General features: G+C 45.9%; 1 protein-coding gene across 1 annotated transcript in view; it reads left to right on the top strand.

Moving 5' to 3' along the window:
- The window catches only part of TMEM132D (transmembrane protein 132D), a 745,873-nt gene that overhangs the window by 548,122 nt on the left and 183,593 nt on the right, over window positions 1-14,158 (top strand). Inside the window, exon 5 of the mRNA XM_006874079.1 lies at window positions 1,674-1,857. Coding sequence (XP_006874141.1) covers window positions 1,674-1,857 — 184 coding nt within the window. The remainder of the gene's footprint in view (window positions 1-1,673; window positions 1,858-14,158) is intronic.

The following is a 14,158-nucleotide window of genomic DNA, read 5'->3' as shown; positions in this document are numbered from 1 at the left end:
CTCACCCAAGATGGCGGCTCCTGGAGCAGCTGAGCAGCCTGGACTAGAAAGCAATAGATTTCTTGCTTCTGCCACAAATTTCCCCAGCTGTGAGCCTTCCAACCTTCTAAATATGTGGTTCAGAGTTCTGGGACCATCCCCTGAGCCTGCTTGGTCAGGTGTTCTGTGTTGTTGCTGGTGGAGCTCCTTTACTGCACGTCCACCTGATCCGCCATCTTGTTTGTTTTCTTTGCTGTACTTTGTTTTGTGACGTTGCCTTCAATCCTCGCGTTGTAACAGCACTCTTCCTACTTCGTCCCAACTTCCATTCTTCCTCCTTTCCCACAGCTTCCTGCCTCCCGAGCATTCTCCCTGAAACAGTGCTTCCTGTCAGTATCCTATGGGTGATTGTTCTAATGAGGCTATACTTCGAGGGTGTGATTGTTCCCCTTATGGGCCTGTCTCTTGTTTGGTTGGAAGCTGACCCTCAGGTGAGTTCAGTTCCAGTCTTGAAGGGTGCTTAAGAGCCAGAGTCTCAAAGGTTCCTCCAGTCTCTGTCAGGCCAGTGAGCCTGGTCTTTCTATGATTTTGAGTTTTGTTTCTCATTTTCTCCCACTCTTGCCAGGACCTTCTGTTTGATCCCTTTCCTCTTTCACACCTTGCTCAAAATGAATCTCAGGTCAACAGGGAACTCAAACTTCACAGAATCAGCTCCTGAGGTCACTAACGGAATGGGAGTCTGTGAAGCCAGGAGAGCACCTCTCAGAATGTTGCCATTGCCCTTGTTATAGATGGGTCTTATGGGTTGGTTGAACGTGAATACATAGGGTGGTTTACCAAGGCAATGCAGAGAGAGCGAGCTCCATATGCCAAGATGCAGGGTTATTGGGCTCAGGAAATCCAATGTGGGCATGGATGGATCATTCCATTCTGGTCAAGTATGAGGCATCCAAAGGAAGCCGCAAGGAGCGTGTAGTGCAGGGTGGGTGGTGTGATCTCGGGATCACGTGGAGACAGCTGTACCGTGTGGATGTTCTGGTGAAGCTGAACTCTACTAGCTCTCTCTCTTAAATCCATTTCCTTTTCTTGTGGCTGAAAATAGAAATCAAGGCCCAACACGGCCCAGGAGGAGTCATCCCATTGTGTGAACACAAGACTCGGGCAATGTGGTCCTTGTCCCGAGTCCCTGCTGCTTGGGATAAAGCTCCAGAAAGCCAACTGAAGGGAACACAGACCAAAGCACCGCACTTCAGCCCCCATCACAGCTGTGTCCTGAGAGAGTCACGGATCCTCCTCCCATTGCTCCCTTGCCGCCCACAGCAGCCTCTCTTGTCTCCCGCAAGAAAGGGCCACTTCACGGAGGTTATCTCTTTGCTCAGGTCTTCTGATTTCACTTCCTTCTTTCTCTCTCCCTGACCCCGGCCCTCGCCGCCCCCTTCCATCATGAAGGTCACCCCTGATACTCCAGTGCCCTGTCTCATTCCCTACGCCCAGAAGGAAGCTCCAGGAAACCGGCCGTTCATCTCCTCATGTCTTGCCACACATTCTACCTTGTGTTGTGGACCCCTTGATGTCAGGGCCCAGGGAGTCAGTTTGCAGTGAGGCATGGTTAGAACATGTACAGGTGGGTCCAGTAGATAGAAAATTAGGGTGGGGCACCCCATCCCTCACAGTTGTTCCTCTGTTCTGTCTAGCTCGGATGCTGCCACCTACGAAGTCATGCAGATCGACGTGGAGATAGAAGAGCCCAGCAACTCGCCGACCACACAGCTGATCACCTGGCAGGTCGAGTACCCAGGAGAAGTGACGTCAGATCTGGGAGTGTCTAAGATCTACGTGAGCGAGAAGGAGGTGATGGCAGTGATTCCGTTGGCCATGGTAAGCACATAGTCCCCACCCGGAACCGACATGGAATTTGGGGAGACAAAAGTACTGGCCCCAGGTTTCTTAGTAAACCCTAGACTCAGGATATGAGACCACTTGGACCACAACTGTGAATAGCCAGTCCCAAAAATCACATTCTTAAATAATATCCTTAGGTTGTACTTGAGAAAATAGTCCAATTCTGAGTGTTACTATTATTTTTTCATTATGATTTGTATGAAAATTTACAGGGCAAATTGGTTTTCCATTCAACAACTGGTATGTTCCGTGACATTGATTGCAATCCCCACGATGTATCAGCCTTCCTCCCACTTCATCCCTGTTTTTCCATTGCTGTTTGTCCTTCCCTGCCCCTTCCTGCCTTCTGAGGTATCTCCCTGGTCCAGTGATGCCCTTTTAATCTCTGTGGTTGGTTGTTATAGGGAGTGTGTACCTCTGTGTTGTTATGGACTTAAAGTTGAACCATGAGGATGAGCTCGGTTCCAGACATGAAACGTCTCTTAGGGGTCCCATTAGTTTCTGTCAGTCCCATTTTCCTCGTCTTTGTTTAGATTTTGAATTTTGTTTCACATTTTTCTCTCAATCCTTCCAGAATCTCCTACTGAGATCTCTTTCAGAGAGAGTTGGCAGTGGTAGCTGGGTACCGTCTAGGGTGGTCTTGGGATTGGGTCTGCCATTAAAAACTGAGAGATAATTTGATATAATTGTTTGTATCATGCAACATACACTATTTGAGTCAAGAGTCTCCAACACAGTCACATCCAGGGACAAAGAAGAAGTTTATATATGAAATCTACTTGGGAATTTGGCAAGCCTCCGCCCAGTCTAAAGGTCCTTCCAGTGTTGGCCAAGCAGGAAAACCTAGTGGAAAAGACTAGCCGTGTGCTAAATGTTAAAGATCTTCTGTCTTTTAGAGAGCTGACAAATGCTCATGTAATGTTAAACCCATCCAAGGTGGTTGGAGGGCCCCAAAGCCATCCCTGTAACTTTTCTAATCTGCAGTTGTGTCCATAGGCGATAGTGTCCATTTTCCTGCTTCTGTCATCCCGCCTGTGACAATGATGGATTGATCTTCCACTGATCATTGTTGGGGACCATTTCCTTTTATTATTATTATTATTCTGTAATTAGCCAAGTGGCCTTGAATCCTTCAGATACCATGCTGGCTTCTTGCTGATGGTCCCCTTCATACAAATGCTCTTTGCCTTGGTTTTGTCCCATTTAAGACAAAATGAAGAGTTTCTTAGGTTTGGTGGACTCTTGGTGGGGCACTGTAGGCTCAGCACTGGACTGTGAACCACTAAGATTTTCAGTTCAAACCACCGAGTGCTCCTCAGAAACCCTATACAGGGTCAAGATGAGTCAGAACCAACTCGACAGCACTTAACAACTATCTAAAATTTTAAAAAAAGAAGCTGACTTTTCCGTGTGTGCATGTTATTGGTTTTTTGAAAGAACGCTCTTCTGTCTAAAACTATCCATAGTCTCTGCCAGACTACGCATATTTATCACTTGTGAAGTGAAATATTTAGGACTGCGAGGTAACGCAATTTTTCTAAGCTGTGTGGACAGACATAGGTTTTCATCCTTGAATGGCTCAAGCCCTGTTTCCACTGTCACAGAAAGACCAGCTCTCCTCTTGTAGCTCCCTCCGCCCCCCTTAACCAGACACAGGGTGCCCCGTGTAGCCCTGCCTTTCCCCAGGAACCTTCACGAACCCTGAAGAAGAATCACTCATGGTTTCAGTGTGCCTTTTTGTCATGCAAATGCGTGGGCATGTATGTTTGCAGACAATCATCAGAGCATCCTCCTGCCACCAGATTACTTTTCCTGTCTCAAGTGAAGGATGAGTTGACCTATCAGTTGATGCCTGGTGTCTCCCCCGGACCGTGTGTTTGAACGCATTGACAGGGGTTATTATGTAGTGCCACAAAACACCAGGATCACTCTTTCCATGAGAAGCAATGTAGACAGTTGCCTAGTGACAGTAAGATGATTATCATGCTGTTCCCTTGGAAACCTGAAGGTGTTGGGGTGCTGCAGTTGATTCTGGGTCTTACTGATTGTTTCTTTAGGTTGATGGCACTGAGCCCTCAAGCACATTGGTCCATGGAGATGGCCATGTGCCTTCTCTTAGATTATTGGTGGTTCCGTTACTGGAGATGAGGATCCCCTTCTCATCAGCACCTTTCATCTGATGAGCTTTCAGTAATATCCAGAACCGCCTTGAGGAGGGTACCTAATAACAGTACCAACACAGGAGTTGTCAGGGCATTCTCGGAAGGAGCAAGCCCTGTGCAAGAAACAAAGACACCTAGCTGAGCATCGCAGAGGACGCCGCGCCAGAACATTGAACTAATTATTGATGTTGGCTGCTGTCGAGCCACTTCCAAATCTTAGTGACCCTAGATGACAGCCTCATAGGGGTCCTTAGGCTGTCATCTTTATAGAAGCAAATACAGGGTTTTTTTCTCCCTGAGTGCCACTGGTAGGTTTGAACTATGGACCTTTCAGTTAGCAATTGAGCCTTAATATTGCACCACCATAACTCCTTAGGTATAACTGTTGTTGTTGTTGTGAAATGCTGTCAAATCGGTGCCAACTCATAGTGGCCCTGTCTAGGATTTCTAAGGAGCTAGCTCGGGAGAAAGATGAGGCTTTCTGCTCCCGTAAAGATGAACAGCTTTGGAAACCGTATGCAGCGTTGCTATGACTTGGAACCGACTCCACGGCACTTAACAACCAACCTGGTGAGTGTGAACCGCCGACCTGTGGTCCTTGTGGTTAGCAGTCCAGGGCTGATCCTACAATGCCAAGCCAGGAGTCTGGGTTTATATAACCATGTTATTGTTAAGTGCAGTTGAGTTGGTTCCAAATCATAGCAACCCTGTGTAAGGTTTCTGAGGAGCAACTGGTAGGTGGGTTTGAACTGCGGATCTTGTGGCTAGCAGTCCAGTGCTGATCCTACAGCACCGCATCAGGAGGCATAACTATAGCCTTCATGAAAATAATGAAGTAAAACTAGTTGTGAGAGCTTTGTTGTATCACTTTGGGTTTGAGATCAATTTAAGGCAGCTCTGGTGGCCCTCTGTTCTTTGTCATATGTGTGATTTCATTCCCTGAAAAGGTTTGAAATGAGATACAGTTACACATTTGCATCTACAGGTCATTTTCCCAAAGAGCCTTTCCCTTCAATATTTTGCATTTTTTCCTCTGAAGTCCTCTGGCCTTGAAAGTTGTTTTGTTTCCTCTCCATTTCCAGTTGTTGTATTTTTGTGAATTTTTTTATGCTACTGTGTGCATGTGTGTGTGTTTGGAAACCAATGCCAAACACACACACACACACACACACACACACACGTAAGCATCTGCCAGGCCAGTGTGTTAGTGTTCTTTGAGAAGAATACCATGGAAAGATCTCTCGGTGTGCGTCGGCATTGCCCGTATACATGAACACCCGTCTCTTCATTTCAGTGGCTGAATATGGGAGCAGTTTCCGCTTTTCCAGGACAACTTGGTGAGTGAGGACCTATCTATCTGGGGTGACCCAGGTTTCTGGGGGTCTCTTTAACAATCTCTCTTACATACTTCCTGAGCTCCCACTAGTTGCTGCTGAGTGGACTTTAACTGATGGTGCTCCCAGGTGTGTCAGAGTCAGACTATTTTCAGTGGCGGATGTTTCAGAAGTAGATTGCCAGGGCCTTGTTCTGAGGAGCCTCTGGGTGGACTTGAACCGCCTGCCCAGGGACTCTGTGGCTGCCTGAATCTTGGCTAAAGCAAGCGTTCGTGTGTTGATACCAGGGTTCAGAGACAATGGTACTGAACCGGCATGCGTGTTCCCAGTGCAGATGTCATGCTTGCTAGCCCTTTAAAGCATATTCTCGAGGTGTCGTAGCGCTCACGTAGAACCCACGTTGTTTTCACCCCTGTTGAGTAGTGGTCATCGTGGTAGTGTAACTGTGGTTCTGCAGTTCATGTGGAAACTAAAGGGACCTGAGCTTGTGTGGGGTGTGGATAAGCCGCCCCTCATTCTTAGACAGTGGCTGCGATGGGCTTACACACAGCAATGTCAGTGAGGATAGTACAGGACCGGACTGTGTTTCCTTGTGTTAACATGGGTCGGATGCTGAAAGGAGACCAGACGGAGAAAGGCCTCCCCTACATTGTTGTTGTTACGTGCCGTCAAGTCAGTTCTGACTCATAGCCACCCGGTCTATGGCTTCTGGAGAGTGGCTGGTGAGCTTGAACCACCGACCTTTTGGCTCAAACGGACCTTGCCGTCCAACACAGTAACCCACAGCACCACACCAGGACTGCATTGGGCACCCTGAATTTGGATTCCTTACCTCTTAAACTGTGAGAAAGTAAGTGACCATCTGTTAATCTGTCCACCTGTGAGACTTCCAGCTCAGCCGCATTGCAGGACTGGAGTCAGCTGCAGCATCGGAGGATGCAGCCGGGACAGACAACATCTGTGTTACCCTTGAAAGCAATCAAAGGAGAAATCCAGCCCCAGAGGGAGTTTGCCCTGGTGACGTTACATGGCATTGCAAACTAGACTAGAAGGCTACAGACACACAGGTGTGTGTCTGTCAGATGCAGCCCCAAGGGCAACTGAGTTTTTCAGCAAAAACAGAGCTCTGAAGGTTTCCCAGGCTGTTCACGGAGCTCACTCCAATACGGCGTTCCCAGGTGCTTCTCAAGTGTGACAGCAGTGGGGCTCAGTGTCCTTCACAGCCTCTTGGTGAAGCCCACCTCTCCACAGCTAGACGTGGCCCACTGGCTCCTCTGTCCTGTCCTCCAGGGATCTCCTTGCACACAAGGAGAACAGCAGCAAGAGAGGGACCAGGAAGTCTCGGGTCATGGTTGATGGTGGAGCTCTCACCAAGGGGAGTGAGAATCGCTGGAAGCCCAAGATGCTCTGGAGGCCTCAGGCTTGGGACAGGCGGACCTCAGAGACATTGCGGGCTTGCTTCCAGACCACCGCGGTAATGTGAGGATCACAGTGATGCTGGCTCTGTTCTGTAGTCTATGAAGTGGGCAGTACCATGAGGTAAGCGTTTGAAATTTTGGGAGAGTGACAGACTTGAGGCACAGAGACACAAAGTGAGTGCTTGCTCATGGGAAAAGGGGGCTGATGATTTATTCTGTTCAGGGATGCCACAGACCTTCCATTTGTAGAAAATACAGTAGCTGCAAAAGCTATAAACTCAGTTGTGATCACATGAGGTGTGCTTGTATGTCCCTTTACATGTCCCTGAGCCCTTCCTCGTTCATCTTGTCTTTTCAACTGCCCCCAGACCGATCCTGTTTCCAAATCCCTCTTCCAAAGCAGAAGCAGCTGGACCCCAGTGCAACTCCCTGTTTTATACTCAAATGGTTTTTTCTCATTAGCATGTGCAGGGGCCCCATCACTTAGACAAACAAATTGGTAACTCTGCTGCTCTGTCTTTGCCAGGACCTCCCACTACTTAGTAGAATGTGAGGTCTTTTCTTACATGATTCTTGTAATTACAGGAACAAAATAAGTATCGTCTGTCCCGGTGTGGTGCTGTGGGTTAATGCAGTGGACTGCAAGGTCGGTTTGAACTGCAAGGTCCATCCTTCAAGCTCATCAGCCACGCCTTGAAAACCATATATACTGGATCACTAGGGGGTCAGAACAGACTCGATAGTACTTAACAACAACAACAACAATATCACTTTGAAGACTAAGAGGTGCCGGATGCATGCCATGGTAGTTTCATTCGCCTTATATGCATGTGAAAACTGGACAGTTACCAAGGAGGAACGAAGCAGAATTGATGCATTTGAACTATGGTGTTGTTGGATGTTATTGGTTTTACCATGGGCCGTCAGGAGAATGACTAAATCTGTGTTGGAAGAAGTGCGGCTAGAATGCTCCGTAGAAGGGAGGATGGGGAGACTTCCTCTCACGTACTTTTGCTATATTATCAGGAGGGACCAGTCCCTGGGGAAGGACATCAACCTTGGTAGAGCAGAGGGTCAGTAAAAAAGAGGAAGGCCTTCAATGCAATGGACTGACACACTGGCTGCGGTGGTGTTCTCAAGCACAACAACAATTGTTGAGGATGCCGTAGGACCAAGCAGTGCTTCAGGCTGAGTCAGAACTGACCTGGAGGCCCCTAACAATAGGAACAGCAATCTCTGGTAGCGTAGTGGGTCATATGCTTACTACAGTTCGAATCTCTCAGCTGTTCCACAGGAGAAAGGTGAGGTTTTCTGCTTCCATAAAAATGTCTGGCCTCAGAAACCATACACAGCGTCGCTGTGGGTCAGAGCAGACTCCACGGCGCACCAGCAGCAGCAGCGACATCAGCATCCTTCTCCGAGCCCTGGTGGTGTAACGAGGAGTTAGTGCTGTGATTGGAATTCCGGAGAAGGATGTGGCAGTCTTCTTCCATAAAGATCACAGCCTTGGAAGCCCTGGGAGTCCGTTCTCCTTCGCCCTGCAGGGTCGCAGTGAGCTGGAAACGACTCAAGGGCTGTGGGGTTGGATTTGGTGTATCCGCTTTATCTCACTGGGCCTTCTTATGTGCCATGGATCAAGGCATGTCCTTCCAAATCCATGATCCATTAGCGTGTTCCATTTGTGTTAACCTCATAGACAAAATCTACCTGCATTTTGTACTGTACCATCTTGCCATTGAAACCTTCTGATGATATACATGAAGATAACTGTAATGGAGAAGATCTCTGTCCTCAAATAAAACAGCTTCCTTTTCATCCACTGCCCCCTCTGCTAATCATCCAGACTCCCTGGCCCACCTACCTTGTTTCATGCACATGTGTCAAATCCTACACAACCCAAACTGCAATCAAACTACATGCCCAGGACACAGCGCTCTGCATCCAGTAGATGCTGACAGAGGGAACAGTCTCCACACTCACACCACCCCAGCCCATTGACAGGAGACCAGAGGAGTCTAAGCAGTACAAATGGTGAACACGCTCCTCCACTAACTGAGGGGTTGGAGGTTCAAGTCCACCAAGAGGTGCTTCTGTACACCTGCTTCCAAATAACCAGCCCTGGAGAACCCCGTAGAGCACGCTTGTACCCTGACACAGGGCGCCCTGACTAGAAGTCACCTCTGTGGAAACTGGTTTGGCGACAGTATCTCGCGGGGCCATCTCTCCCCTGGCAGTTCTTGAAGTCGGCAGAGACGAAGAAGCCCATGACTTGATGAAAAGTCCCCAGTCTTCCCTGAGTCCAGCAAGGCAGTGCCCTTTTATGTTTGGCATAAAAGCAGATTCGCAGCTCTTTTCAATTTGACGTTCCTAAGGCTCCTTCCCATGTCAGCTAGTTAATACGCCAGAGTTAATACGCCAGCTCCTCTCTGCTGTCTTACTCAGACTGCTGAGCACACCACGGCTTTCCTTTTCATTCTTCCTCAGCCAAGTGCAAATCATGACGCTGCTATAGCCCTACAGACAAGTCATGAGGTGGTGCTGTAGGAAAAGCACTGGATGGCTAACCACAAGATCAGCAGTTCTAACCCACCAGCCGCTCCTTGGAAACCCTATACAGGGTCAACAAAACAATTAAGCCCTATACAAGCTCTCTTCTCCGAGACACAGTCTGGCTTTATCAAGTCTCCGTTGGGAAGCTACACGGTGTTCCCAGTCATGGCACCAATGCATAGAGCTTGTGGTGTGCTGGCATGGTTTTGTGCGTGTGCCGTATACATACTGCTATCTATAGTTACTTATGGAGCCCTGGTGGCATTGTCAGGTGACACCGGGCTGCAAACTGCAAGGTCAGCAGTTCAAACTCAACAGCCACTCTGCAGTAGAAAGATGAAGCTTTCTGCTCCAGTAAACCGACTCGACAGCACTTCCCAACAACAACAAAGATTTACCACCTCAGAAACCCCATACAAGGTCACTATGGGACAGAATCAACTTGGTGGCTCTAGTTTTGTTTGGTATATATTATGTATATATTATATGTTGTGGTTGTTGTTGTGATGCTGTCTTAGGCTGGGTTTTCTAGAGAAAGAAAACCAGTGAAACATACATATGTATATATCTAGAAGAAGTTTGTATTATTAGGGAAATGGTTTATAGTTGTAGAACATAGACCATTTCCTTTTGGTAGAGTGACTTTATGTGTTCCTTGCATCTTCTTATCGATGCTTTCTGTATCATCCAATATTTTGCCCATAGAATCCGTCAGTACTGTAAGTTGAGGGTTGACTTTTGCTTTCAGTTCTTTCAACTTGAGAAATGCTGAACTTGTTCTTACGCTTTGGTTTTCTGACTTCAGTTCTTTACACATTTTATTATTAGAATCCCTGACTTTGTCTTCTTGAGCCGCCCTTTGAAAGTTTCTGTTCAGCTCTTTTACTTCCTGATTTCTTATACAAGCACACACACACACACATGCAGACAGAGCTAAGAGTCAGTCAAAATGTGTTGTTACAGAATCATATGTTGAAGTTGTTACTAATTCTGACTTACTCATTCGACTATGCAAAGGCTTTCAATTGTGTAGACCATGACAGGCTTTAGATAACATTGAGAATGAGTGTTCCAGAACACATCATTGTACTCTTGAGGAAACTGTGCATAAACCAAGTCTGTAGTTATAACAGAACAGGGGGACATTGAATGGTTTCAACTCATGAAAGGTGTGCATCACGGTTGTATTCTTTCACCATATTTATTCAGTCTGTATGCTGAACAGATAATCCAAGAGGTTGGATTACATGAAGAAGAACATGATATCAGGAGTACAGGAAGACTCCTTCACAACCTACAGTGTGCAGATGACACAACTTTGCTTGCTGGAAGCTAATAGGACTTTTGTTTTTTAATGTTTTATTATGCGATAGTTTACGTGGGAGAATAGTAATTTTACATTCATCCTATTGTATATTGTTTCATTGCCATGGTTACAATCCTCTCCATGCATCAGCAACCATCCAAAGGATATACCCTATAAGCCTGCCCCCCGGTCGTCAGCACAGAGCCCTCTCCCTCTCTGGGTCTAAAGTCCTGAGCTGCTCTGACTCTCCACATCATCGGCTCTACCTCCATCTCAGGCATCACTGCTTCTCTGGGTAGGGTCCCCCTCTCCGCTCTTCTCCCTTCATGGTCCCGGACCTCCGCTCCTAGACTGCAAAGTTAATCACTCCTCTCCTTTTGCTATAAAATGTCTACCTTTACATTTCCAACCCTCACAATCAGTCCTGATAACAATTATTCACTATTGTATCACAAGAGACCTATCTGCATTTCCTTTCATCACCCCCTCCTAGACAGATTGGATTCTACTCAGTGGAGATTCTGCTTTCCTTCATGCCCTCTGGCTCTATGTCCCCTCTCGAAAGCTTGTAAGCCAGTCACATCTTGCCTTTGTAGCCCACCTACTTTGGGAGCCAATGTCCAAGTTGCCCATCCCTGTCTACTCTGTGTATGGAGTGGGTGGGAATGATCCTTGCTGTAAAGATTTGTTCCCTTTTGAGCTACTGCTTCCATAGGTTTAGGGTCAAGTTCATCAAATTATATCATATTACTCCTTTTTTCCTCTTCTTTCTTCTTCTAGTTGAGCTCTGATCATCCAGTCATTGAAGCCAGGTCAAGTGGGTATTATCTGCAAGTGTAGGTGGTCTTGTGCATATGCCCTCTCTTCTTATCAGTGGACGCTTCACTCTCCACTCTAGTCCTCTGTGGCTATGTCTCTTACTCTGGGTGGAAGCTAATAGGACTTTAAATACTTACTGATGAAGATCAACGTTTAGAGCCTTCAGTATGGATTGCATCTCAATGTAAAGAAAACAAAAATCCTCACAACTGGATAGATAAATAACATCATAATAAATGGAGAAAAGATTGAAGTTGTCAAAGACTTCATTTTGCTTGGTTGGATCCACAATTAATACTCATGGAAGTAGTAGAAATCAAATGACGTATTGCATTGGGCAAATCTGCTGCTCAAGACTTTGTTAAAATGTTGAAGATCTAACATACCAATATGAGGACTAAGATGTCCCTAATCCAAGCCATGGTATATTCAGTATTCTCATATGCATATGAAAGTTGGACTTTGAATAAGGAAGACCATAGAAAAATTGATGCATTTGAGTTGTCGTGTTGGAGGAGAATATTGAAAGTACCATGGACTGCCAGAAGAATAAAAAGATCTGTGTTGGAAGAAATGCAGTCAGATAGTTCTTTAGAAGTCTGAATGGCGAGACTATGTATCTCATACTTCAGACATAGTATCAGAAGGGACCAGTCCCTGGAGAAGGACATCATGCCTGGTAAAGTAATTGTCAGGTGCTGTCAAGTTGGTTCTGACTCATAGTGACCCTGTGTGCAGCAGAACCAAACACCACCCAATCCTGCAGCAATCTCACAATCGGTCTGTTTGAGCCCCTTGTTGCTGCCACTGTGTCAGTCCATCTCATTGGGGGTCTCCCTCTTTTTTGTTGTTCCATCACTTTTCCAAGCATGATGTCCTTCTCCAGGGACTAGTCCCTCCTGACAACATGTCAGAATTAGGAGAGACAGTCTGGCCATCCTGACGTGTGTGGAACATTCTGGTTGTACTTCTTCCAGCATAGATTTGTTTGTTATTCTGGCAGTCCATGGTGCCTTCAATATTCTCCTCCAATACTCTAACTCAAATGCATTAACTCTTCTATGGCTTTCCTTACTTATTGTCCAATTTTCGCATACATATGAGGCGACGGAAAATATCATGGCTTTGCCATGGAGGGCTGGCGCTGAAAACAAAGTGTCCAGCTGATGTGAAGTAAGGGGAGACACACAGGAATGCCTAAACTTATAGACAGTACCCATTTGACCTAACTTTGATGGCTTAATGATCAAAACTTGACTAGAGGAAGATAAAAAAACAAAAATTTTTTTATTAAGGAAACAAGTGTAAATTTCTACAATTTGATGAATTTGACTTATACCTATGGATGTAGTAGCTCAAAATACCAACTGAGAGGGAAGGACTCTTCACATCAAGTATCAATCCTGTCTCCTTTGTATACAGGGTTGATAGAAACAGGCAACTTAGACATTGGCTACCTAAAATGGGGTGGGTAGGGGGTTATAAAGGCACAAAGTGAGTGGCCTACAAGTTTTCAAGAGCTAGTTTAATTTCAGAGTGTGATGGGGAAAGTAGAATCTCCACTGAATAGTTTTCATCTTGTCTAGACAGATCTGGTGAAAGGAGATGGGGATAAGAGTCGTACAATTCAATAGTGAGTAATTGTTATCATGACTAATTGCAACTGTCACAACTGTAAAGGTAGAAGTTTTGTAACATAAAGGGGGAAGTAGTTAATCTTTTACACTCCAGGAAGAGAGGACCCTAGGACCATCAAGGGAAAAGAGCACTGAGTGGAATGTAGGACCCTATCCAAAGTAGCAGTGACACCAGAGATGGGGACATGGAGAGAGGGAGAACAGCTGAGGACTCTAGCCTCATGGAAAGACAAAGGTTGTATGCAGGCGGCCAGGAGGCAGGCTTGCAGAATGTGCTGTTTGGTTGTCTAAATGATTATATATTCTGAGTGTTTTTGTACACACCCCTCCCTCCAAAAAACACCAAAAAAGACAAACAAAACAAAAATAGAGAGAGTAGAAGCAACTACTGTTGAATGATAATGCACAGAGAAGATTGTTATCATTGCATTGAAACTATGAATGTAAAACCTATGTTCTCCCACAGAAACTTACCACTCAACTCACAATGAAAACTTAAACAAAGAAAGAAAGAAACTACCATGGCTTGTATGAGGCACACTTTAGTCCTCAAACTAACATCTTTGCTTTTGAACACTTTAAAAAGATCGTGTGAAGCCGATTTGCCCAATGCGGTAGGTACATTGTTGTTGTTTTCCCTAACTGCTGCTTCCATGAGTGTGGATCATGAATCCAAGCAAAATGAAGTCTTTGACACCTTCGTTCTTTTCGGCATTGATCTGGATGTTAATTATTGGTCCATTGGTGAGGACTTTTTTGTTTCCTTTACATTAAGGTGCAGTCCATCCAGAAGACTGGTTTTTCATCTTCATCAGGAAATATTTTAAGCCTTCTTTGTTTTCAGCAAACAAGTTTGTATCACATGCATATCGCAGGTTGTTACTGAGTCTTCCTGTAGCCTTGATGCCTTTTCCTTCTTCATACAATCCAGCTTCTCAGATTATTTGGTCAGCATACAGATTGAGTAAATGTGGTGAAAGAGTACAACCCTGGTGTACACCGTTCCTGATCCCTAAAGTAAATGGTTACCAAAAGAGAGGACGATCCCCCC

This window comes from Chrysochloris asiatica, unplaced genomic scaffold, assembly GCF_000296735.1.
Source record: "Chrysochloris asiatica unplaced genomic scaffold, ChrAsi1.0 scaffold00261, whole genome shotgun sequence".
Classification (NCBI taxonomy): Eukaryota; Metazoa; Chordata; class Mammalia; order Afrosoricida; family Chrysochloridae; genus Chrysochloris; species Chrysochloris asiatica.
This window is presented reverse-complemented; position numbering and strand designations above follow the sequence as displayed.